The following is a 27,686-nucleotide window of genomic DNA, read 5'->3' on the forward strand; positions in this document are numbered from 1 at the left end:
AGCAAGAATAGCCCAAAAGATGGGGGGGGGGGGTGGTAATAGAAGAAATAAAGTTCTACAGGGGGTTCAAAGCCCAGTTGAAAGTTAAAGGTCAGGGTAGAAGATGCAGAAATGTTTTCATGTTCCATGTAGGTGGGCTGGAGTTAAAGACATCCCACAGCTATCAAAGGCCAGCCGAATCCTCTGGGATGATAACTTCTCCTCAGTTTCTACTCTTCCACTGGCTCCTTCTGCAACATGAGAGCTTAAGAAATAATGTGTTTTAAGTTGAGAACCTTCATTGGAAAATATTTGGGAATCATATACTCCCCAATAATTCTTTTACGTTTTTGAAGATCACTTAACTTTTTGTTGTTTGAACAAGAACTTTCTATCAAGTGTGAATCCAGAGAGCAAGAGAAGCCCCATACATAAAGGCTTATAACTCCTTGTTCTCTTGTGGGAACTATTGTTCTCTTGTGGAATTATTGTGATGTTAAGACCCACGGAGGGAAGTTGACGTTCTGACTCTTCATCTTCCACTCCACATAGTTGTCCATGGTGTGTCTGTACCCTGCTTGCCTGGTTGAGGCTCAGTGATGTCTGTGTTCCAGGTCATGATCTTGCTGTGCAATCAGCAAAGCTTCATCTGCACCCACGTTGACTACTGCCACCCACACTGCTACCTGTACCACAGCCGCTCCTGTGCCCGGCTGGTCAGGGCCATTAAACTGCTCTATGGAGACACTGTGGACTCCCTTCGTGAGAGCAATAGCATCAGCAACGTGGCTCTCAGGGGCAAGAAACAGAAAGAGGTGAGTGTGTGATCACATGACAACATACCGATGATAGGGAAAACTACGTCCTAACCACCCTTTCTCTGGAAATGCTAATTTCAGCCTACTGCAGTTGTATAAACCAGACTATACATCTTTGTGATTTTGAGCAAATAGAGAAGACATATGCAAAAAAGACAAGTGCTTGGAGTTCCTGTGTGGCTCAGTAGGTTATGGATCCAGCATTGTCACTGCAGTGGCTTTGGTTGCTGCTGTAGCACAGGTTCGATCCCTGGACTGGAAACTTCTACATGCCCATGGGCACAGCCAGGAAAAAAAAAAAAAAAAAGACAAGTGCTCTGTCTTCATGTCCATGAGCAAACAAATTCTTTTCCCAGATAATTGTCTTATTTCTATGGATAAATATGAATTCATGGTTCTGAGTAGGTTACTGTGATAAGCAGAATAATATCCCCCTAAAGATGTCTGAATTCTAATCCCTGGAACTCCTGAATACATCACCTCACCTGTCAAAAGGGATTTTGCCTATGTGAATACGTTAAGGATCTCACATAGGGAGATTATCCTGGATTATCCAGGTGGGCCCAGTGTAATCGTAAGAGTCCCTGTAAGTTTTTTTTTATAATGATTTTTATTTTTTCCATTATAGTTAATTTACAGTGTTCTGTCAATTTTCTACTGCACAGCAAGGTGACCCAGTCAAACATACATTCTTTTTTCTCATGTTATCATGCTCCATCACAAGCGACCAGGCATAGTTCCCAGTGCCATACAGCAGGATCCCATTGCTTATCCATTCCAAAGGCAATAGTTTGCATCTATTAACCCCAGATTCACAGTACTTCCCCCTCCCTCTTGGCCCCCACAAGTCTTCTCCATGTCCATGATTTTATTTTCTGTGGAAAGGTCATTTGTGCCATATATCAGATTCCAGATATAAATGAAATCGTATGGTATTTGTCTTTCTCTTTCTGACTGACTTCACTTAGTATGAGAGTCTCTAGTTCCATCCATGTTGTTGAAAAAGTGAGGTAGGAGAGTCAGAGGCAAAGATGTGACAACAGAAGCAGAGGTCAGAGTGAGGCAGGGTAATGAGCCAGGGAAGCCTCTAGAAGCTGGAGAGGATAAGGGAATAAGAGATTCCCTAGAGCCTCTGGAAGGAGCACAGCCCTGCCAATCCATTTTAGACTTCTGACCTCCAGAACCATAAGATATTAAATGTGTGTTGTTTTCCACCAGGAAGGTTATGTAATTCGTTACAGCAGTAATAAGATACTGATACAGCTATGTACTAAGAAATAAATAATAAATGGCCCAACTGTTCACAGCTAAATAATGGAGTAACTTAGGTCAAGTCAGACTAAAGGAAACTTCTTCAAGAAATGATTACATTTTCTAAGCATTCAGCTGCACTTTCCTGACAACTGAACAGCTGAGCCGGCAGAAGATGAAGACAGTAGCCAGAGCCGCCACGCTCCTGCCAGGGAAGCTCTGAGTTACCCACCTGCCCCTGAACGGGCATGCTGCTGACCACCCCTGCAGCTGCTCCTCACAAGTGGCTTTGCAAAGAGATTTGTATATAATACCTATTCATCTTGACAAGCATTCATTGGGCACCTGCTGTTGGCACTGTATGAAGCCAGATATTCTTGGAGAAATAAAAAATAAAGTAGGAGTAAAGGATCTTTCTACTAAGGAGTTTATAAGCCAGATTTGGCAGGGGGTGGGTGGGGGGGAGGACAGCAATAAAATGCAAATCAAACTGGAGGATATATGAGCAATAACAAAAAAAAAATGCCCAGTTGAGGTGCCTAGCAATTTATGATGCTTTATCACTCACAAAGGGGAGTTTTTATATTTTATTTTTATATAATTTTTAAAGTATGAAAGCAATGCAGGTACATGGAAGAAAGTTTGACTAATATAAGCTTCTAAAGGAAAAAAATGTGTATATCAGGCTTCTGGAATATGATCTTTTAGTATTTTTTTTGAAGCATATGAATGAGAGTATAAGGTAGGTGTGTGTCATTGATGAAGTACTTTTTGATTCTGACAAATCTTATTTACCCCATTTTCCAGATGAAAATGTTGAGATTCAGAAAACTGGGATTGTCTAGAGTTACATATAGAACATAGTCAGCTAGACTTTAATTGAGGAACATGGAATATCAAACTCAGGGCTTTCTCTGTTAGACTCTATTGCATCTCAGGGTATTCAAACTGCAAAAATTCTGAGGGGAAATCAGGTGGGGAAACTACATGAGCTGCTAAATGATGACGTTAAAGGAAAAATGTATATATATAGACACGTCATTTATGTTTGAGATACAGGTATGTAATTTTTGTCAAACATAAATGACCCTACATTCAAAGAAAATCAGTTTTCATTTAGGTAAGTTCTTCATTTAAAAACTCCCTTAGTTTTAGAAGAAAACCATGTATGTTGAAAGTTGTAAAAAATATTGCAGCCTAAATTCATGTTCATTGTTCATGCTCCTGCTGAGATTTCTTCCTTCCATATTTTTACTCTGTCTGTATCTTCATCTGTAATCTATATATGGCCAAACCCAAACATCTTTCAAGATCCAGTTCAAAGGCCGCCTCCTCTCTCCCTAGTGTTTGCCACACAGTGTACTGCAGGTAGTGATTAATGTCATATTCTGTTCCTTCTTTCTTTAAACTACAAGGTGCTTTACTTATGATTTTCACATTCTTCATTTAGTTATTCATTCAGCCAGCCATGTGTCTATTCAATACATTTAAAGAACCTATGGACCGTGCTGAGTCCATACTCTGTGCTAGGTATAATGATGGCACAAGAGAGATGGCCCTGCCCTCCAATGATGCACACAGTCTTGTCAGAGAGATAGACGTCAATCAAATAACACCTCAAATTGATGAAAAGTCATAGCAATGACATAAGCACAAGAAAAGAGAAATCCTCTGTGCCGACAGAGCTTATGAATAAGACTTTGAATTTACTGTAGGAAATAAGACAGTGTCTCCAATAAAGTAACAGATGAGCTTTGGCTGAAGGATCCCTAGATGTTAGTTGAATACAGAATTCTCCAAACAGAGAGGTGAATACAAAGGACAATGGCTGGAGCATGGAGGACCAAGATGTGTGATGAGGCTGCATAAGCAGGTAGAGAGCAGAACAGGTTGAGCCTCCAAGGTCACGGGAAGGATTTTAGTCTTTAGCCTGTGAATACTGACAAGCACTGAGAGGTTGGAAGATCATGCTGCCTGTAGAATGGAACTACTTACATCCCTATTTCTCCTTCATCACTTAATTATAAAACCTTTTTTTTTTTTTTTAAGGGCTGCATCTGTGGCATATGGAAGTTCCCAGGCTAGGGGTCAAATCAGAGCTGCAGTTGCCAGCCTACACCATAGCCACAGCAACTCCAGATATGAACCATGTCTGTAATCTTCTCCACAGCTCATGGCAACCCAGGATCCTTAACCCACTGAGCAAGGTCAGGGATAGAACCCCCATCCTCATGCATACTAGTTGGGTTCATTACCACTGAGCCACAGTGGGAACTCCAAACTTCTTGAGAACCGAGGCTGTCTTACACATTTTGTACTCTGTGTGGTACCTAATAGAGTATGGCACTATAGCAGTGGGACAATAAATCTTGAGTGAATGAGTGTGTTCTATAGCGCTGGGGAGTTTCATGAGTGCCCTCCAACTCTGGCCCATCCAGGACACTGGCCTGAGGCAGCAGAAAGGGTTAGCCACCTTAGGTATGGCTTGCATTTCAGAAAGGGAAAGAAAAAATAAAGCAAGAGTCAGTGTCCCCTAACCTTAACACACTGAAATTAGTCGTGCAAGTGGAAAACTGAAAAGATATATTGCATCTTCTCTGATAAATATTTTATTTCCAAAATGCCAGCCTCCTGTTCAGGCTTTTTTAAAATTCTCTCATGATGTTTCCATTTGCCTGATCTGAATCTGTCACCTAAATGAACAATGTCCACATACCAGAGCCAAAATGAAAACAGAGTAGGCAATAAATTAAGAATAAAAGCAATGATTCTGATTAAAATTGAGACTTATGATCAATTAGTATTTCATTCCTGTTTCCTTTTTAATTGGTTTTGTGGCAGAATATGTTTGTGGCAGCTAGTACATTTCGTAACCCATCTAAGTCTGATCAATCTGCAAAACTATATTTCGGTGCTCAGAAACTCTCTGTTAATCTGTTTTAGTGCACTTCCAAACTTGATAGGTTTATAATAACTGTAATTATATAGTTTCATATATTTTATATATTATATAACACCTTCACCAAAAGGTTAAGTCACCAAATAATTCTTTTATTTGTTCTGTATACCTGTACCTTGTTTAATGCTATGTTCTAAATAGAGTAAATGTTCAATTAGTGTTGCTGATGAAAAAAAGTAGTGGATGAAATATTTTTCCTTTCTTCCAAAAAAGGAGAGGTAGATAAAGGGTTATCTGTGCCCAAAAAAAGGAAGAGCACAATGTCCATAAACTGTGAAGCCAATGGAAATGGCAAAAAGCCAACTGATTTCCTAAAGGACTAATATTTTTTGTAAGGCTACAGAAAACACAGTTGTGAGGCCAAGACCAGGCCCTAGGTCTTGATTTCATGGGCCAGAATGATTCCTTACCATAACATACATAACCCCTGTGTCAAGGACGTGCAAGACACAAAGGGTCTGGTTACCTTTAGAGAAATACTACGCTTCTATTGGCATGCTGTTTCTTCCCAGAAACATGAGGCAGTCCCTTTTCCAAAGAATCCAGTAGGCTGACTCCGATTTTCCCAAATTTTAAATATCTAATTATTCCTGCAGTGTATCATCATTCATGACATGTATCTCCTTTTCTACTTATCTTGACTTTTCATTCATTTGCTTGTTTGTTAGCTGTCTCTCCTGGTAAGATACACTCTCCAGGGGGCAGATGGCATGGGGATTTTGCTCCTCAGCTTATCCTCAGAAGTTAGCCCAGTTACTAGGCATATGGTTAATTCTTAATAAACATACTTGAATTATTAAATGAATAAATAAAAATTTTACTTAATTATGATGCCTCTCTTGTCAATAATATTTTGTTGTAAGGAATAGAAACCCATTGAAGCTTGTTAAAATAGAGTTTCTTGAAAGGATACAGTGAATGTTATAAAACCCAGGAGAGATGGGAAATAAGGCCTCGAAGGAATGAGATACAACATTGCTCTATCTTAAGATGGACAGAGTCTCTCATCTCTGCTTCCTTCTGCTCACTCATCTCTGTCCCTTGACTAGTAACTTCATCTTCATTCGTTTGGTACTTAGACTGAAAATCCCAAGGTTGCATCATTATTTCTCAGCCCTAGCAACTATCACCAAATGAATCAGACTCTGTCCCTGAATTCCCTAGGATGGGAATTTGATGGCACCAACCCCTCCTCCTTTTGATCTGCACACCACAAGTGACAATTCCCTGGCCAGTCAAAGGATTGGTTTTGCACTGAAAACTTAATCAGTAGTGGCCAGGATGTGGAGAGAAGAAAGGGAGCCATTTAAAATGAAGACGTCTAAGATATTTACATAGAAGAAAATGGCAGTAGTTCATGTTTTACACCCTTCCATGGCAAGTATGCCCCCAGATCCCTGCCAATTCTTGGGACAGTGTAACTGCCTCCCATTGACCATGGTTCCCTCTGGTAGATCAGCTCAGCAATGACTGACATCCTCTATTAGTGATCAGTTCCTTCAGGCTTGGGTTACTAGTCTTGGTTTTCTTTACAGTCCCCGCTTGATGTGTATTTCCAACTACCATCTATATCTCACATTCCTGTGAAATTTCTAACTCTTCGAGAATCACTAATAACCAATAGATGCCTTCCAAACTAGCTCTCTATTCCATCCATTTTCTTCCTCTCTTCTAGTCAAGTTTTACACCAAGTTACCAAAGCAAAAAGCAACTTATGCTAACTTTGTTAGTCTAAATCAGGAGTCATACCAGTAGAAGACATTAGGACCTTCACATAATGCACCCAAATGCCCATCACACGTGTACCCATCTTTAATATCTTTTAAGCCTGACAAGTCCCTCATGAAGAGTTACTAGTCAATCACTCTAGTGTAAAAGCCTTTCCAATTCCCTTCCCTTTCCACTAAAACAAATAATTATATCGAGACCAGCAGAATACACCACGCTTTTTTTTTTTCCTGTGTGCATAGTATGCAGAAGTTCCTGGGCCGGGGTCAAAACCCACACCACCACAGACCCAAGCCGCAGCAGTGACAATGCCAGATCCTTAACCCATTGAGCCACCAGGAAACTCCCACACCATGCTTCTCAAGGAAGCATGCCAAATATTAAATATTTGATAACTGAGAAGCTTGACATACCTTCTGTCCCCAGCAGACAGGATTAAGCAAAATCCTACATTTCCCAGAGTATGAGAAATAGACATAAATCTTTGTCCTTTTTCTTTGGACTATTTTCCTATATATCCTCAGTTAAAATTTCTTTTTTTTAATTTATTTTTTATTGTTATTTCCCCCAAAACACTTTTTTTCCCACTGTACAGCATGGGGACCCAGTTACACATACATATATACATAATTTTTTTTCTTCCATTGTCACGCTGCATTGTAAGTATCTAGACATAGTTGTCAGTGCTACACAGCAGGATCTCATTGTAAATCCATCCCATGAGAAATAGTTTGCATCCATTGACCCCCAAGCTCCCAATCCCTCCCTTTCCCCCCAGGCAACCACAATTCTATTCTCCAAGTCCATGATTTTCTTTTCTGTGGAAGGTTTTATTTTTGCTGTATATTATATACTGGATATGAGTGGTATCATATGGTACTTGTCTTTCTCTTTCTGACTTATTTCTCTCAGTATGAGAGTCTCTAGTTCCATCCATGTTGCTGCAAATGGCATTATTTCACCTTTTTATGGCTGAGTAGTATTCCATTGTGTATATATACCACATCTTCCTAATCCAATCATCTGTAGATGGACATTTGGGTTGTTTCCAGCTCTTGGCTATTGTGAATAGAGCTGCAATGAATATGCTGGTGCATGTGTCTGGATATATGCCCAAGAGTGGGATTGCTGAGTCATATGATAGTTCTATGTATAGATTTCTAAGGTACCTCCATACTGTTCTCCATAGTGGCTGTACCAGCTTACATTCCCACCAACAGGGCAGAAGGGTTCCCTTTTCTCCACACCCCCTCCAGCACTTGTTATTTGTGGACTTATTAATGACGGTCATTCTTAGTAGTGTGAGGTGGTATCTCATGGTAGTTTTGATTTGCATTTCTCAAATAATCAGGGATGTGGAGCGTTGTTTCATGTGCTTGTTGGCCACCTGTACATCTTCCTTGGAGAAATGTCTATTCAGGTCTTTTGCCCATTTTTCCATTGGGTTTTGACGTTTTTACGTTATATAAATTGCTTGTATATTCTAGAGATTAAGCCCTTGTCAGTTGCATCATTTGAAACTATTGTCTCCCATTCTGTAAGTTGTCTTTTTGTTTTCTTTTTGGTTTCCTTTGCTGTGCAAAAGTTTGACAGTTTGATTAGGTCCCATTGGTTTGCTTTTGCTTTTATTTCTGTTGCTTTGGGAGACTGAGCTGAGAAAATATTTGTAAGGTTGATGTCAGATAATGTTTTGCCTATGTTCTCTTCTAGGAGTTTGGTGGTGTTTTGTCTTCTATTTAAAACTTTAAGCCATTTTGATTTTTTTTTCATTCATGGTGTGAGGGTGTGTTCTAGTTTCATCAATTTGCATGCAGCTGTCCAAGTTTCCCAGCAATTCTTGCTGAATAACGTGTCTTTTTCCCATTTTATGTTCTTGCCTCCTTTGTCAAAGATTAAATGACCATAGGTGTCAAGATTTATTTCTGGGTTCTCTATTCTGTTCCATATGTCAGTTTTGGTACCAGTACCACACTGTCTTGATGACTGTGGCTTTGTAATATTGCCTGAAGTCTGGGAGAGTTATGCCTCCTGCTCGGTTTTTTGTTTCTCAGGATTGCTTTGGAGATTATGGGTTTTTTGTGGTTCCATATAAAATTTTGGATTGTTTGTTCTAGTTCTGTGACAAAGGTCATGGGTAATTTGGTAGTAATTGCATTGAATCTGAAGATTGCTTTGGGTAGTATGGCCATTTTTACAATATTAATTTTTCCAATCCAGGAGCATGGAATATCTTTCCATTTCTTTACGTCTTCTTTAATTTCCTTGATTAATGTTTTATAGTTCTTGGCATATAAGTCTTTTACCTCCTTGGTCAGGTGTATTCCCAGGTATTTGATTTTTTTTGTGGTGCAATTTTAAAGGGTATTGTATTTCTGTATTCCTTTTCTAATATTTCATGCGACCGATTTCTGAATGTTAATCTTATATCCTGCTACTTTGCTGAATTTGTTGACCAGTTCAAGTAGTTTTGGGGTTGAGTCCTTAGGGTTTTCTATGTATAGTATCATGTCATCTGCATACAGGGACAGTTTTACCTCTTTTCTTCCTGTTTGGATGCCTTTGATTTCTTTTGTTTGTCTGATTGCGGTGGCTAGGACTTCCAGTACTATGTTGAATAACAGTGGTGAGAGTGGGCATCCTTGTTCCAGATTTTAGTGGGAAGGCTTTCAGCTTTTCTCCATTGAGTATTATATTTGCTGTGGGTTTGTCATAAATGGCTGTTATTATGTTAAGGAATGTTCCCTCTATACCCACTTTGGTGAGAATTTTCATCATAAATGGATGTTGGACTTTGTCAAATGCTTTTTGTGCATCTATTGAGATGATCATAAGGTTTTTGAATTTTCTTTTATTAATGTGGTGTATGATGTTGATTGATTTGCGTATGTTGAACCATCCTTGTGAACCTGGGATGAATCCCACCTTGTCATGGTGTATGATCTTTTTGATATGTTGTTGGATTTGGTTGGCTAAAATTTTGTTGAGAATTTTTGCATTTACATTCATCAAAGATATTGGCCAATAGTTTTCTTTTTTGGTGGTATCTTTGTCTGGTTTTGGAATTAGGATGATGGTGGGGTCATACAATGTCTTTGGGAGTGTTCCTTCTTCTTCAACCTTTTGGAAAAGTTTAAGGAGGATGGGTACAAGTTCCTCTTTGTATGTTTGGTAGAATTCACCTGTGAAGCCATCTGGTCCTGGACTTTTATTTGTAGGAAGTGTTTTTATGACATATTCAATTTCATTTCTAGTGATAGGTCTGTTCAGTTGATATATTTTTTCTTGATTCAGTTTTGGCAGGCTGTAAGACTCTAGAAAGTTGTCCATTTCTTCCAGGCTGTCAAATTTGTTGGCATATAATTGTTCATAGTATTCGCTTGTGGTTTTTTGTATTTCTACAGTATCCATTGTGATTTCTCCTTTTTCACTTCTTTTTTTTTTTGTCTTTTTATCTGTTGTTGTTGTTGTTGTTGCTGTTTCTTGGGCCGCTCCCGCAGCATATGGAGATTCCCAGGCTAGGGGTTGAAGCGGAGCTGTAGCCACCGGCCTACGCCAGAGCCACAGCAACGCAGGATCCGAGCCGCGTTTGCAACCTACACCACAGCTCACGGCAACACCGGATCGTTAACCCACTGAGCAAGGGCAGGGACCGAACCCGCAACCTCATGGTTCCTAGTCGGATTCGTTAACCACTGCGCCACGAGGGGAACTCCATTTTTTTTTTCTTTTTCACTTCTAATTTTGTTTATTTGGGTTTTTTTCTCTCCTCTTCTTGGTGAGTCTAACCAGAGGTTTGTCAATTTTGCTTACCTTTTCAAAGAACTAGCTCTTGGTTTTATTTATTTTTTTCTATTGTTTTTTGAATCTATATTTTATTGATTTCCTCTTTGATCTTTATGATTTCCTTCCTTCTGCTGACTTTAGGTTTTGTTTGTTCTTTTTCTAATTCATTTAGGTGGTGGGTTAATTTGTCAATTTGAGATCTTCCTTTTTTGTGGAAGCCCTGTATTGCTATGAATTTCCCTCTGAGCACTGCTTTTGCAGCATCCCATAGATTTTGAGAGGTTGTGTTTTCATTATTATTTGTCTAGAGGTATTTTTTAATTTCTTTCTTGACTTCCTCATTGACCCATTGGTTTTTTAGTAGCATGTTGTTTAGTCTCCATGTAATGGGTTTTTTCTCATTTATTTTCCTGTGGTTGATTTCTAGTTTCATGCCATTGTGGTCAGAGAAGATACTTGAAGTAATTTCTATACTCTTAAATTTGTTGAGGTGAGTTTTGTGCCCCAATATGTGATCAATTCTTGGGACTGTTCCATGTGTACTTGAGGAGAATGTGTATTCTGATTTTTTTGGATGTGATGTCCTAAAAATGTCAATTAAGTCTAAATTTTCTATTGTTTCCTTTAGGATCTCTGTTGCTTTATTGGTTTTCTGTCTAGAGGATCTGTCCATTGAAGTGAGTGGGGTGTTAAAGTCTCCTACTATGATTGTATTCCCATCAATTTCTCCTTTTATGTCTGTTAGTATTTGTTGTATGTATCTGGGTGCTCCTATATTTGGGGCATATATGTTGACGATTGTAATATCCTCTTCCTGAATGGATTCTCTGACCATTAAATAGTGTTCTTCTTTGTCTTTATGGCCTTCGTTTTAAAGACTATTTTGTCTGATGTAAGTATTGCAACTCCTGCTTTCCCATCTTGTCCATTGGCACGAAATATCTTTTCTCACCCCCTCACTTTCGATCTATATGTGTCCTTTGTCCTAAGGTGAGTTTCTTATATGCAGCAGATTGAAAGTTTTTGCTTTTTTATCCAATCTGCCACTCTGTGTCTTTTGATTGGAGCATTCAGTCCATTGACATTTAAGGTGATAATTGATAAATGTTTATTAATTGCCATTTTAAATCTCGTTTTCCAGTTGATTCTATGATCCTCCATTCTTCCTTTCTTTTTTTGGTTGGATGGTCTCCAGTTATTTTCTGCTTGAGAACTTTTCTTTTCACTTTTTGTGAATGTACTGTTCAGTTTTGATTTGTGCTTGCCCTGTTTTTTAAGTATGTTAACCCCTTCCTATAATTGTGTGTTTTAGGCTGATAGTCCTGTAGGTTCAAACACTTCATTACCATAATAAAATTTAAAAAAAGAAAAAAAAGAATCTATTCATTTCCTTACTTCCCTTGCCCACATTTTATGATTTTGATGCCTTTTATTAAATTTTATTTTATTTTAAACATCTTCATGATTAGATCTGTATGCTGGCTTATTTAAGTGACTGCTCTCTGATTGTGGTTTCCTCCATCCTAGTTTTGTTTTTTGGTTTGTTTTTGTTTTTTTTTTTAGAGAAGCCCTTTCAATATTTCTTTTAGAACGGGTTTTGTATTGCTGTATTCTTTTAGCTTTTGTTTGTTAGAGAAATTTTTTATTTCCCTTCAATTTTAAATGATATTCTTGCTGGATAGAGTATTCTAGGTTGTATATTTTTTCCTTTCAGTGCTTTAAATATCTCTTGCTATTCCCTCCTGGCCTGTAGAGTTTCTGTAGAGAAATAAGCTGATAGTCTTATGGGGCTTCTCTTATAAGTGACACTTTGCTTTTCTCTTGCTGCCTTTAGGATCCTCTCTTTAGCATTAATTTTTGCCATTTTAATTATAACATGTCTTGGTGTGGGTCTATTTGGGTTCAACTTGTTTGGGGCTCTCTGTGCTTCCTGTATCTTGAAATCAGTATCCTTTAGATTTGGAAAGTTTCCAGTGATAATTTCTTCAAATATATTTTCAATCCCCTTTTCTTTTTCTTCTCCTTCTGGAATTCCTATTGTATGTAGATTGGCCTGCTTTATGTTATCCCATAGGTCTCTTATATTGCTTTCATTTTTTTTTTATTTGGTTTTCTGTCTGCTGTCCTGTTTGGGTGATTTCCATTATTCTTTCTTCTGCATCACTAATTCTTTCTTCTGCATTATTCATTCTGGTTTTTACTGCCCTTAGCTAAGTTTGTATCTCTGCAAATGAATTTTCTAATTTTTCTTGGCTCCTCCTTATATTTTCTAGTTCCTTTCTGAGGGAGTCTGTGTTACTGTTCATATCTTCTCTTAATTCCTTCAGTATTTTCACTATCTCCCTTTAGAACTACAAGTCTGTCAGACTGCAAAGGTCTGTTTCATTGTTGACTGCTTTAGGTGAGTTCTCCTGTTGCTTTAACTGGGAATGGTTTCTGAGCTTCTTCATTTTGCTTGTATTTTTCTTTTTCATGGTGGTGGTGCACTCTCCGTGGCCAGGCAGGGCTTGCCCTGGCACTCCTGGGCCACGGAGCTCTTCCCAAGAGCGGATGGTGCTGGGTGGCTTTCTCTGCAGAAGTGCAGCACTTCCTGAAGGAGGGTGGGGCTAGCCAGCTCACTCTGAGGCAAAGGAGCGCTTCCTGAGGGCGGGAGGGACTGGCAGGTACTCACCGTGGTGGAGGGGCACTTACCCATGGCTGGGCAGGTCCTGCCCTGGTGCTTCTGGGCTGCGGAGCTCTTCCCCAGCTCGGATGGTACTGGGCAGCTTGCTCCGCAGGAGTGCAGCACTTCCTGAGGGTGGGCAGGGATAGCCCACTCATTCCCAGGCAAAGGAGCACTTCCTGAGGGTGAGTAGGACTGGCAGGTGCTCACTGTGGTGGAAGGGCACTTCTCATGGCCGGGAGGGGCTTGTCCTGGTGCTCCTGTAAAATTTCTATAAATTAATCCAAATTATTGTTCAAAGATAACCTTGAAAAGACAAAATGTCCATCCAAAGGAGAAAGACATATAATATTTTAAATATCCAAAAATCATATTTTAAAATAAATGTAATGTTCTGAGACGGCATTCATCATAAAATCATAATGAAGTGAAATTTTAAAATTGTGTGCCCCAGGAGTTCCTGTCACAGCTCAGTGGAAAATAAACTGACTGGTATCCATGAGGATGTAGTTTGAACCCTGGCCTTGCTCAGTGTGTTAACAATCTGGCATTGCCATGAACTGTGGTGTGGGTCACAGATGCAGCTCAGATCTGGTGTTACTGTGTCTGTGGTGTAGGCCAGAGGCCACAGCTCCGATTCGAATCACAGCTTGGGAACCTCCATATGCCATGGGTGTGGCCCTAAAAAGACAAAAATAAATAAATAGATAAATAGATAAATAAATAAAATTGCATGCCCCATACATAGCACCATCACAGTTGTGCCAAGATGTATAGGAGACAAAAGGCTGAAAGGACCCAAATAATGGCCATCACTGTGTTGGGGATTATAAGGATTTTTGTTTTCTTCCTCATAGTTTTCTTGTCTTTTCCAAGTATCGTACAATTTACATGTATTTTTTAATTTTACATAATGATTTTTATTCTTTTATAAATAGTATAAAATCAGAAAGATACCACTTTTTAAATACATTGGCTTTTTAAAAATCAAGTCATATATATCCCTCCATTTATGTGGAAAATGATTGCTATATATGTTTTTAGAACAGTTTTCAAAATACATAAAGTAGACATGGCACTTATGCTGTGTATTGCATTTACATTCACAGGGGGAAGAAAAAGCAATGCAGGATTTCTCTGCCCAGATAATGTTTTCCCAAGTATATGCCTCCATGTTTTTATCTTTAGAAAACACAGCAAGAGCTCTGATTCATTTGTTTCCAAGTAGATTCATTTAAAAGTTCATTCCATACCAGTCACATAACAGATGTATTGTCTTGGGTCCTTTTGTCAGACTTTTCAAAGACTTTCTTGGAACACACATATACTTTCAAATCTGCCTTTTCTTTCAAAATATCTCCGCCTATAACACTGTGAAGCTCTGTTCAACAATTGTTAAGGAGTTCAGTTTTTTCCCTTAGCATTGAGGGAGAAAGTGTTTCATTGACACAGCACTGGAAAAACAAATGAGCGTTTATATAGTGCAAAGGGATGTATTTTGCCTAGAGAAGAAAAATAGGAGGCATCAGGACTCAGTTTAAATAAACAAGCACCTGTCACCATTAGGAGCAATCATTCTCCCAGCCACTCTGTCCATTCTATTCCTTGGCATTTAGGGAGTCAGGAGAAGGTGCTGTTTCCTCTGTGCATATGCAGATGAGTCATGCCTATTCTGGACTCTGGTTGAGGGGACAATTTGAAAGAAGAGGTGCTGCCTCCTATAGACAAGTATGGCTTTTAAAGAAATTACTTTACCTGCATAATGGATGCTATAAATTCCAGTAGCATTCCTTGATGAAAATCTTTTATCTGTCACTTCCTAACACATCTTTTTGAAATATTTTCTTTCTTCCAGTGGTCAACTTGTAACATCCAACCCTGTGAAGTGCCTATTACAGCAGATTTTAACTGATAATATTTTAAAAGATTTGTGTTTTTGACAGCTCGGTGAAACATAATGAGCTCTGAATCAGAGTTGCGAGATTCTGTCCTTTCCTTTTTCTGCTAATACCCAACTTTGCAACTTAGTCAAGTAAATCCACCTCTCTGGATCCTGGCATTATCAACAGTGAAAGAGGAGTTTCTTGCTAGATATCCCTAAGCTCCCTTTTCATTATCAAATTAACTGCCTTTATCACTTTCAGAAAGTGTAGGCCTATAAAAAGGCCTGAAATTCATCTTTCCATTAGAAGCTGGTTGTTTAGAAAATTGGGGGAAAACAGCACTGTTGGTTTTTGACAGAGTGCAGCCCTCTTTGCCGCTCATCTCATGATCTTTTCAGTGCTCAGATAAATCATGCCTCAGGACACCTTCTCTGAAGAAGAGAATTTCAGATGCCAACCTAGAAGGGAAAAAGGACTCTGGGATGCTGAAGTACATCAGACTGCAGGTATTAACACATGAATTGGAAATATTCATGAACGGTAATAGGCAGAGAATGCCAGGTAGCCTGTTAACTGATGTTTGGGACATATAAGGCCAATTGGCACAGGGTTGGCATAAAAACCCATCTAAGTTGGTGAGCAAGAGTGCCACCAAGTATGCAAGGAAAACTCCCTTTTTGTTGGACAGCCAACTTCCTTAGAGACCAGGCTTGGGGAGCTGGACTAGAACCATGCCTCTTCCTGCTCTCTCCACTCCAGTGGAGCCAGCATCCCATGAATGTGGTAGCAATGCCCACAGGTCTTGGAATGGCAGTCTGGGTTCAGATCCCATAGCTGCTGCTCTGGCTCTGGGCAAGTTACTTAATTTGTCTCAATTTTAGTTGCCTAATCTCTAAAATGGGGATTTAGAATCCAGACTTGTCTCAAAGGATTATTGCATATATTAGAAGAGATAGTACACTTAGTTACTTGTCCACTGCTTGACACATTTTTATATTGTTATTACAAGCTAAATTCTAAATTGTAATATCTTTCCCCAGGGGAAAAGAAAAAAAAGTTCCAAGGGTTTTAAATAAGTATTTTAAATGATAAAGACCTAGACTTGCCCCAAACCTATGTTAATCATTTTTATGATTTTTGAAATTATTTTGAAATAATATTGAATTATTTGGATTATTGAATAATAATATTGGATTATTGAAAATAATGGATTAAATAGGATTTGGGGGGGTTAGTCCAGGGCAGTAACCACAGTGTATGATATTTTGAAGGGAAAATGGCATCCAAGTTCACCGGCTTAGAAAAGTTTCTGACTGGAACGCCTTTCTAAATGGGAGGCTTCTCAGAGTTTCCGTCGTGGCACTGTGGAAACGAATCCGACTAGGAACCATGAGGTTGCCCATTTGATCCCTGGCCTCACTCACTAGGTTGAGGATCTAGCATTGCTGTGAGCTGTAATGTAGGTTGCAGACATGGCTCTTATCCCATGTTGCTGTGGCTGTGGTGTAGGCCAGAGGCTATAGCTCCAATTCGACCCCTAGCCTGGGAAGCTCCATATGCCATGGGTGCGGCCCTAAAAAAGACAAAAAGACAAAAAAGAAAAAAAATGGGAGGCTTCTCAACAGTCTCCAGTGGAAATCAGCTCCTAATAGGGAGGAAAATAAGATGCTGTGGACATCCACAAGGACTTCTAACACGAAGATATGTTGGCTGGAGCCTCTTTTCTCTTGCAGCTATGCTTATTCTACAGTTTATTCCCTAAGTGGTTGCAAATTAGTTTTTGTGGTGGAAGTATTAGAAAATTCATATGATTTGGGGGTGATTATGCATCAGCTAAAAAGGTATAAAGCTTATTATAATCGTACCAATAAATGTGCTCCCACATTGGAAAGTATTTTAAGGTCATTTAAGGAAAGCAGAGAGGGGGGAAATGACACTTAACTTTCAAGAGGAGTACAGCAATCTGTCTTCAAAGATTTTAAGACGTCATTCCCATCTTTTCCCAGGTGATGAGCTTGTCGCCTGCGCCCTTATCTCTGCTAATCAAGGCAGCACCAATTCTGACAGAGGAGATGTATGGAGACATCCAGCCAGCTGCCTGGGAGCTTCTGCTCAGCATGGATGAGCACATGGCAGGGGCAGCAGGTAAAGAAAGACCACCGGGGACCCTGGCACTGCTGCTACTCATTAAGAGAGAGGCACAGTCGTTCCATTTTCACCTTTTGCCATTTTCCATCTGACCTTGAGGTCGGATCGATAGCAGCGGCTAGAACTCTAGACAGTGCTATCCACTCAAGGGAAGCAGGTTCAGGTTCTCTGCGTACCTTTTTCATGTCACTGTGTAGTTGGCACAGGGATAGCAAATTCTCTATAATTCCCCTAGAACCTGCCTTTTCACTATATTTCACAAAAGATAAAAGTCTTTTTGTATGTTGTGATTTCCCAGATTGACTGTGAACTGCCATATTAATTTTATTAAATCTTATATGAGGGATGTGAGTATTGTTCTATGTCCAAATTACAATCTCAAAACAAATGTATTAAAATTTAAGTGACATGGCCAAAGCCACATAACTAGTAAATAGTAGGTATAAAATGTGGGTTCTTCTTTTCCCACTTTTTATGATATTCCTTTAATTTTATATAGTTATTTTAATAGAAAAATCATATGGTAAAAATTCAAATGATGTAAAGTTACGAAGTTAAAAGTATCACCCTCTTTCCCATAATCCCCAGTCCCCTTTCTCAGAAATGACAATTTCTTAATTTCCCAAGAAACCTTCTATGTTACCGTATGCATATATATGTACACAAATACCTATGTATGTGTGTGTTACATGTTTCCTTTTTCACACAATAGGACGTACCATAACTTCCATACTTTGCATTTTTCATTTGTTTCTAGAAGATTTTTTTTAAAGATTTTATTGGAGTATAGTTGACTTACAAAGTTGTGTTAGTTTCAGGTGTACAGCAAAGTAAATCAGTTATACAGATACATATGTCCACTCCTTTTCAGATTTTTTTCCCATATGGTTCTACACAGTATTCAGTAGGTTACCCTGTGCTACACTCTAGGTTCTTGTTACCTATTTTATATATAGTAGTGTACTTATGTCAATCACAACCCCTAATTTATCCCTCTCCCCACTTCATGTTTCCCCTTTGGTAATTTTAAGTCTGTTTCAAAATCTGAGTCTGTTTCTGTTTTGTAAGTTCTTCTGTATCATTTTTCACCACATATTAGTGATCTCATATGATAATCATTTTTGTCTGACTTCACTTAGTGTGATAGTAAGGTCCATCCATGTTTCTGCAAATGGCATTATTTTATTCATTTTTAATAGTATTCTATTGTGTATATATACACACCATATCTTTATTCATCTGTTGATGGAAATATAGGTTGTTTCCATATCTTGGCTACTGTAAATAGTACCATGATGGACATTGGGATGCATATATCTTTTTGAGTTATGATTTTCTCTGGGTATATGCCCAGGAGTGGGATTGCTGGATCATATGGTAGTTCCATTTTTTTTAACAGCCACAGGTGTGGCATATGGAAGTTCCCAGGCTAGGGGTCAACTCATAGCTAAAGTTGCAGGCCTAAGCCACAGCCACAGCAACACCGGATACAAGCTGTATCTGCTACCTATACCACGGCACAGCAACACCAGATCCTTAATCCACTGAGTGAGTCCAGGGATCTAACTGGCATCCTCATGGATACTAGTTGGTTTGTTTCCACTGAGCCAGAAGGGGAACTCCTGGTAATTCTGTATTTTTTTAGGGAACGTCCATACTATTCTCCATAGTGGTTGCACCAGCTTACATTCCCACCAACACTGTAGGAGGGTTGCCTTTTCTCTCCAGCATTTATTGTTTGTAGACTTTTTGGTTATGGCCATTCGGACTGGTATGAGGTGATACCTCATTGTAGTTTTGATTTGCATTTCTCTAATAATTAGTGATGTCGAGCATCTTTTCGTGTGCTTTTTTGGCCATTTGTCTGTCAGAAGACTTTTTTTCATTTTAAGAGTATGAGAAAAAATTGATTCTAATTGGGAAGTGCCAAGCCAGAACTGGTTAGGAGCCCTCCACTAAGAGGAGCTCAGGGAGAGACTTTTATAGAGAAAAGGCAGAGGCAAAGAAAGGCAATTATTGATTGGCTATAGCTTTCAACCTGATTGGCTGTGATTAGCTATCCTTAATTTGATGTGTAACCTCGAGGCACTGACAGGTATAGATTTGGGGTTGCTAATATAAGTTGCCATGGCATTTGAGCCACCTCAGCCTCCTGGCCTCCTTTTAAAATAATTTAACAATTCCTGCCATTTGGTCATCCTCTCCTTTGTGAAAAATTTACCAGAAATTTGGTATTAATGCCACTCTTTGTCACCCTCAGAATTAAGTTTCTCTTGTCTCATTTTTGAAACTCTTCAGTTAGGATGTCATATCAGTGGAAGAATTGTTTTTGTTGTTCAATGTGTTTCTGCTTCTCCAAGCGCAGTGAGACCCTCTAATGTACTCCCAATGGCTATGAACATGTTCTTAAGACCTTTGAGAGAACATAGCACACCAGGGGGACTACAGTGGTAACTATTAGGAGGAGAGTACCAAGAAACTGAAGAGTACTCCTTAGTCAGGCCCTAGTGAACCAAACCAGGTGGTATCAAATAAATCAAAGAATGTATCTATTTTAGCCAAGTGTCTTGTTTGTTCATTTTCGGTATTTGCTACAATACTAGAGGTCTTGCTCCCAGTGCATCAGGGGGCATTTGCAATGGCACAGACTCCTCCTTGTTCAGCCGTTAAGTCATCTAAAGCAATTCTATTATCTAAATCCATCTTAGCAAGAAAATCTTGGGGCTTTTGTTGTACAGCTGTGGCCTTAGCAGTAGATTCATTCATAGCTGCCAGAGTTAAAGAGCATCATCTTCGTAAGAATTAGGAGAGGAAACCAAAGCAAGTAGTGAAAAGACAGAAGAAATAAACGCTTTTTATGGTGATAAATATCCTGATCTGTGATCTTGAGAGAGAGCTGTCTACTGCAAGATGCCATCTGCTTCTGGGTAGGAACCTCCCTAGTCAGTTTTAATTTTAGATCTCCAGCTGGTGTGCAGTTCCAAGAATTTGGAGGAGCCCTTTTTAATTGAGGCGTGTGGACCAAAGGTTCAAGTCTGTGAAGTTTGAATGCCGTCTGGGTAAGTGTGGAGCACCTTGTATGACCCCTCCTAAGAAGGTTCAAGGGCAGTCATTATTCTTAGTGATTCTAGAGGAGAAGGGCAATAAAAATTGGAAAAGAATTTTAATCAAGAATTATAACCAGATATTTGAGGAAAACAGAAGAATTCAGACTCCAGTTTGGCGTAGAGATATATAACAAAATTTCAAAAACAATGAACAGGACCAGAATCTGTTACTCACGCAGTCGTGTTTTATTTTCGACTGAACCATAATCTTTTCCTCTACAGTCACCTTCATTTTTATCAAAGATAATCACAGTAAGACTAATTTGTTTCTAAAATAAGTCCAGTCTTGTTAAACTTGGCCTGATCATTTATGTAAGTGCAGCAAGAATAGTGATTGACCATATAGGCTCTCTTTTGTAGTATTATTATGTAAGTTTCAAGTACATAGCATTACTATTCAATATCTGTACACACTATAAAGTGATCACTAGCACAAGTCTAGTTGCCATCCATGGCCATACTCTTGACCTCATTCACCCATTTCATCCACTCTCCAATGCCCTGTAACACAAAAGCTTCAGAACTAGAATCCAGGATCCAAGAGGGACTTACCCATGATCTCCATCCACAGGCAGTGAGAAGGCAGAAAGCTCAGGGCCTCAGCAGGTACCTATGCCTGGTTCACTGTTTCTGGGGGCTCTCAGGGGGATCTCCTTTGGTTCCCTCTTCTGACACCAGAACTGTTAAAAGGTAAACTGAAGCATATTAACCATTTCAAAAAAAAAGCAGTTTGAATTGAGCAATGACAAACAAGACATGGTTAGGAGTGCTCCCTAGAAGATGAACTTTTAACATCAGTTTATAGGTTTACTTATTCTTTTTAATGGCTACCAAATATTTCATTGAATGAATTGAATATAGCATAATTTATTTAACCTGGAAATTTAGGGTGATTCTCACTTTTTGCTCTTTTATGCTCTGCTGCATCAAATGTCTTTGTAAAATATCTTGGTTCACATTAAAGCCCAGATGTTTGCTTCTCGACTCTGCATTTCCCAAGGAGAACTGCAGAAGTTTGGGGAGAATCATGCTCCCTAAATATGGGACAGCCAGGGACATTGTCGTGGACTATATGAACAGGTGGACTAGGCTTTAAGAAAAGCTAGAAGGAAGGGGAAATGGTGTATGCAAAGCTATCTGGAGTGTGGAAACACACTGGGTTTATTTGGAAAGCCTGAGAAGGGTGGCTTTTATAAAGAGTCTGTAACATTAGGCAAGTAAGTGGGACTCGGATTGTAACAGATCTTGAACAGCAAGCTTGGGAATGTGGACTTCCCATTGGACTGTGCGAAACCATTCTGGGGTTCTGAGCCAAGGCGTAATGTGTCTAAGGTGTGAATGATTACCAAGTCTAATGTAGCAGCAATGAGTGGGGTAGTTTAGTTTTAGAAACAGTGATTTTTAGATGATGAGGAGATCTAACGTTGGTGACATGACACTAAAGCTAATGAGAAAGCTAGAAATAAACTTGGGAAAACTTGATATACGTGGCAGCAGAAGCACTGTGAGTAGATGATTTCCAGGGGAAAATCAGCAGAAAGGAGGAGGCAGAAGGATGGGCACTAAGCCACTGGCCTTCTCTAACGTCAGAGAACAGGAAAAGAGCTGGCCAGCAGAACTCAGAAAAAGGACCAGAAAAGTAGAACTTCAATAATATCAAACCACGGAAGCAAAGGAAGATCTCGACTTCAAGGAGATTGTTATAAAGGTGTTAAAAGCTGAAAGGAGACAAATGCTGTAAAAATACCACTGGATCTGCTGATTAGTGAGCATTACCAGAAAACTGTTTCAGTAAATAAATTGAGGTAGAGCTCCAACTGCAATAATTTAGGAAGGGACCATGGTGTTTAAAAATTGAAACAGAGTGGGAGTTCCCATTGAGGCTCAGTGGGTTAAGGACCCAGTGTTGTCTCTGTGAGGATGCAGGTTCGATCCCTGGCCTCACTCAGTGGGTTAAGTATCCAGTATTGCCGCAGCTGTGGCATAGGCTCCCGCTGCAGCTCTGATTCGACCCCTGGCAGGTAAGGCCGTAAAAGAGGAAAAAAAAATTGAAACAGAGTAGAGTACACTTTAAAGAAAAGTAAAGGAGAAAGCGTGGAGCTTTAAGGAGGTGGTAGGATAAAGAAAAGGATTGTCAAATCTGCTGATGACAATAGCTCACAGTGGTTATAGAATGAATCACACACACCATCTTACTTGATCTTCATGGCAATGATTGTGTAAATGAGCCAGCTGTAACTCAGAAGGTTGAAAGGACTTTTAACACAGTGCACACAGCTCAGAATTAGCAGAGCAGGAAACCAAACCCAGATCTTTTGATTACAAATCAATGCCCTTCCTATACACCATGTTGCCTCTAAAAGATAAAATACACTTGAAGATTCTGTAGTACTTTTCATGTCACAAAGCACTTTCTCATACGTTATTTTATTCTAATAACAAATTTGGAGGCAGGTAACCTTATCATCCTCATCATTATTGACATTCTATCAGTAGAGAATATCAGTAGAGGAACAAAAGCTAAGAAGTTAAGAGGCTTGGTTAAGATCAATAGCATAGAAGTTTCACAGCTGGGACTCAACCCTAGTTATTCTAACACAATTGCGTGAACATGTTTTGAGGATCTGGGAAAATGTACAAGAGAGATTTTAAGTTATGTTTTTATGATTGACACTGGCTCCTCCATCTGTACTATCGAGTATATTTCTTTTCCTCATTGTTCATTGGCTTCATAACTTATCATGGCACTGACCTTTCTCTTATTGATGTATGGATTTCCCAAAATTAAAAAACAATAATGGTATGGTTCACAAAATCTCTCTTTGTTTCTCAATTTCTTCTACCTCTTGGAGGGGTAGGCGTTTCTAATAGAGTCTACATTATAAATTATATTTTTAATATAGCTAGTGTAACTGAGACATTTTAATGTTTTTAGCTACTGTCCCAGGGTTACTCTGAGAGTAACCCTAGCCATTTCCTTAAAAAAAAATGTATTTGAGTATGTCATTTCCTTTTTCATTTACTTACTCTGACATTCACTTTTTGCTATGAATCAAAGGAGGCTTTGCTTAGAGTGAGTTATTCTCTTGTAATGTTATGCTGTCACTGCCCTTGCACCAGATGTTGGAAGATTGTGGATGGCACAAAGATAATGTCTGGTTTATGGTGGCTGGAGCAAGATTTGCTTTTGCCAATGCTGGTGGCTTGGCTCTGTAGCTCAGTATCAATCTCAAGAGACAGAAGAAGTCCCCTCTTCCCTCCCACCCCCAGGAATCATGCAAAATTAAAAGATGTGCAGCTGATGAATTGTTGACTCTCTTTAGCTGCCATGTTCCTGCTGTGTGCGGTGAAAGTCCCCGAGGCTGTGTCTGACATGCTAACATCAGAGTTCCACCATCCAGAGACCGTGCAGAGGCTGAACGCTGTCCTTAAGTTCCACACCCTCTGGAGGTTTCGCTATCAGGTCTGGCCCCGGATGGAGGAGGGAGCACAGCAGATTTTTAAGGTGAGGGATACTGCTCACATGGGTATCTGACGAACAAACCCAACCCAAGGCTTGGTTCATCCCTTGAACCTCAAAACAAAACACAGTGTATGGCCCAAGAAATGCTTCTTTTGTTTTTTCTCTCTGATTATATAAGTAAACCTAATTCATATATGAGTGAATTCTTATTCTTAAAAAAAAAATAGAAATACACAAGAATGCAGATTAAGAAAATCAAGTTTCCATAAACCTCAAGATCTCACTACTGTTCCCAGAGGTAAGTTCATAAAGTTTGGGGTATAATCTTCCAGGCATTTTGCCATATAGACACAGATGTTTTTTGGAGAATAGAGTGATGAACACAAATAGAGATCATAAAGTTTAAATCTTTCATTTGATTGATGAGCAAACTGAGACCCAGAGAATTTCATTCTGTGCTTTACAATATCCTGTGCTCTGTAAGATTCTGTCATGATTATAGTTCAGAATCACTGTAGCTCATTTTCCATGTTAACTTACATCATTCTTCTGACATCAACCAACAGATCCCACCTCCCAGTATAAACTTCACCCTGCCCTCGCCAGTGCTCGGAATGCCATCCGTCCCCATGTTTGACCCGCCCTGGGTCCCTCAGTGCAGTGGGAGTGTCCAGGATCCAATAAATGAAGACCAGTCTGTGAGTAACAGGCACTTTCTTGTATCTTCAGGTTCCATGGTGACGTGTAAAAGAGAAGGTCAATGAATGTGTGATTCAGTTTGTTTGTTCTTGTCATAAGAATGTAATGACAACACAGAAAATGAGCTGCAAAAGATCTTTAGTTCTTGTGACATAGAATAGAAAGACCATAGAAATAGAACATAGAAATGTTAATTTGGGAGTGAGCATTTGCAGACCTCTAAGCCAAGACACTTTTGTTCCATAATGAAAGGAGAACCACTATATAATAAAAGCTATTAAAAGCGTGAGGCATTGATTTCTTATCCAAAGGTAGTACTTTTGCCTCTTTTTATTATAAAGCAAGCAATTAATTTAACCTACATTAACCCAGCAGTTAATGAGGGTGCCCCTGAATGAATAAGAGAAAGAACTGAGTTCACCTTGTTTGGACCTTAGTCTGTTCTTTGCCTTGTTGATCATCAGTATCATTATCCAAACATCACTCGGAGACCTCAGGTCTTAACGCTGGTCTAAAATATCACTAATACATGTAATATAATTCAGGAAAAGTTGACTTTAGAACACAGTCTCTTTGTAAACAAGAACCAAAATTATGGGCCTTTTGAAAAGATGAATCTTCAAAATGTGCCTTTTTCTCCCATTGAATGGCATTTTTCTAAATTACAAGAGTAATAAAGAAAATTTGGAAAACAAAGCAAAAATTGAAAAAGAACATATTTCCTTGAACAAATTCATGATTATTGCGTAATTTTCCATGGGATTTAGAGCAATTGGTATGTGAATATTAAAGATTTTTGATGCATCTCACAAAATATCCCCAGGACAGATATACTGTTTTACCCTTATACAAAATAAGAAAGTATCTTCTTTAGCCAATTAACTAATGTTATTTTTTAATGTCACTTTGAATGGCAAAATAACATTGGATTTTTGGAGTTCCTGTTGTTTCTCAGTGGTAAGGAACCCGACAAGTATCCATGAGGACACATGTTCGATCCCTGGCCCCACTCAGTGGGTTAAAGATCTAGCCTTGCCATGATCTGCAGTGTAGGTCACAGATGTGGCTTGGATCTGGCATGGCTGTGGCTGTGGTATAGTCTAGCAGCTGCAGCTCTGATTAGACCTCTAGCCTGGGAGCTTTCATATGCCTCAGGTGCAGCCCTTAAAAAAAAAAAAAAAAAAAAAAAAGCAAACAAAAAACATTATTGGCTTTTTTATTCATGCTTCTTTAAAAAGTTGGTTGAGGAGTTCCTGCCCTGGTGCGGTGAGTTAAGAATCCAACTGCAGCAGCTCAGGTCACTTGTGGTAGTGTGGGTTTAATCCCTGGCTGCATATACTGGGATCCTGTGTTGCTGAAGCTGTGGCATAGGTTGCAGCTGTGGCTCAGATTTGATCCCTGACCTGGGAACTTCCATATGCCACAAGTATGGCCATAAAAAAAGAAAAAAGAGAGAGAAATTTTTTGCACATCATATATTCTAGGTATTTGCAGTATTCTTTTCAAAAAAACTATTTGTTTGAACTCTACCTATCAAAATATTTTTATTTTAATTCTTCTACACACTGTACCTTCATATTTGATGGTTTTGGGCCAAAGGGAAAGGCACACTTAGTTCTTCCCTCATACATGCAGTAATTCCAGCAAAGTACATTCTGTTGCCCAAGTTCACAGTGAATTTCAGAGCAAGTCGTCTGACTCTCTATCCAGTAATCTTTCCCTTATTCTGTAATTCATACCTTACCTTATTATAATAAACCAGCTTAACCCCTGGCTGGCTTGAAAGTGAATTGCCTTGTGGCCCATCAAATGCGCTTAATTGCTCTTATGTCATTCCTTATAGGAAACCTTTAGTCTTATGTCAAGATCCTGCATAATGGGAGCTTCAATGACTACAGTCCTCTAGAATGACCAACGTTCCTTGTTTGTCTCTAAAATCCTCACAATCACTGGCCAGGAAAGAGATGTAGAAATGCTATTGTATGTGGACATTACTTCCGATTCATAGTGAAGAGCATGAACAATTATTTCCCTGCTCTGAGACCAATGACTTCATCCCCAGAGCTTGTGGAATTTGTCTCAGCATAAGCATCATGATTAAAGGCACAAATGGAATGGCCACTTTGCAGAGTGAATCTTCTCTCCTTTATTGTTCCTTATCTATTTATGCTTTTGCTGCTGATAAACAGAGTCAAATTGTACATTCAACCTTAGTAACAGTATCAATTCTCATAATGTCCATTCAGCAGCTTTGTTTCTACAAATATTGTTAAGCATTTACAGTGTCCCACTGTATTTTCTATTATTAATATTTATTATTTAATATTATTAACTATTAATATTTATAAATAGTAGGTATTTACAGTATGGTGGATCTTAAGATACAAAAATACATAATTAATTACTTCATATGAGAGATCATTTTATTCTTCCTTCTCATAGTTATTTCTCTTTTATTAACCTTATGAAATAAATGTCCATCATTTAAACCCAGTTCAAGAAATTTTGTAAAGAAACAGAGTATTAAAAGTGTTTATTTGATGTCAGTATTTAAAGAATAAACTATTGATATTTTATTCTTAAGGTAAAATAGGATTCTTTCCAGAAATCACAAATATCCTCAAAGAATTATTCATGTTGAATGAAAAAAAATTAGCTTAATTGTATACAGTCCAGACACTTGGTAGAAAAAGAAACAAACAAATAAATCTCCATAAAACTAGATCATGGATGCCCTAAAATTTCCTGAGGACAAAATACCATATTTGTGTCATTCATTAGAACACTCTTTATGCCTGAGACCTTGCAGAAGAGTTGCTAGTAAGTAAACTTACCTTCATGTCTCCATAGAAATCCTTTTCAGCCCGGGCTGTGTCCCGCTCCCATCAAAGGGCAGAACACATCCTAAAGAACTTGCAACAGGAGGAAGAGAAGAAACGTCTTGGGCGAGAAGCCAGCCTCATCACCGCCATCCCCATCACCCAGGAGGCTTGCTACGAGCCCACCTGCACACCCAGTGCAGAGCCAGAAGAAGAAGGTGCCCTTTACACACTGGACTCTTGGGGGTGGAGTCACAGGAAAGGGAAAGGACTTACTTTGACATAAACATTGACCGTTTTATGTGACCTGAGGTGATATACCCCATCTCTCTCACCTCCTGACACTATCTTTAGAAAGAGAAAAGTTGTCTTTTTAAAAATATTTAG

At 39.0% G+C, this 27,686-nt stretch overlaps 1 protein-coding gene across 3 annotated transcripts in view; it reads left to right on the forward strand.

Moving 5' to 3' along the window:
• Positions 1–27,686, forward strand: part of UNC80 (unc-80 homolog, NALCN channel complex subunit) — a 223,869-nt gene that overhangs the window by 120,611 nt on the left and 75,572 nt on the right. For all 3 annotated transcript variants that reach the window (XM_047773388.1, XM_047773387.1, XM_047773389.1), the window contains 6 exons: positions 594–794; positions 15,462–15,569; positions 17,070–17,208; positions 23,642–23,823; positions 24,348–24,479; positions 27,331–27,517. In XM_047773388.1, the coding sequence (XP_047629344.1) occupies positions 594–794; positions 15,462–15,569; positions 17,070–17,208; positions 23,642–23,823; positions 24,348–24,479; positions 27,331–27,517 (949 nt within the window). The remainder of the gene's footprint in view (positions 1–593; positions 795–15,461; positions 15,570–17,069; positions 17,209–23,641; positions 23,824–24,347; positions 24,480–27,330; positions 27,518–27,686) is intronic.

The sequence above is a fragment of the Phacochoerus africanus genome, chromosome 3 (genome assembly GCF_016906955.1).
Source record: "Phacochoerus africanus isolate WHEZ1 chromosome 3, ROS_Pafr_v1, whole genome shotgun sequence".
Taxonomy (NCBI): Eukaryota; Metazoa; Chordata; class Mammalia; order Artiodactyla; family Suidae; genus Phacochoerus; species Phacochoerus africanus.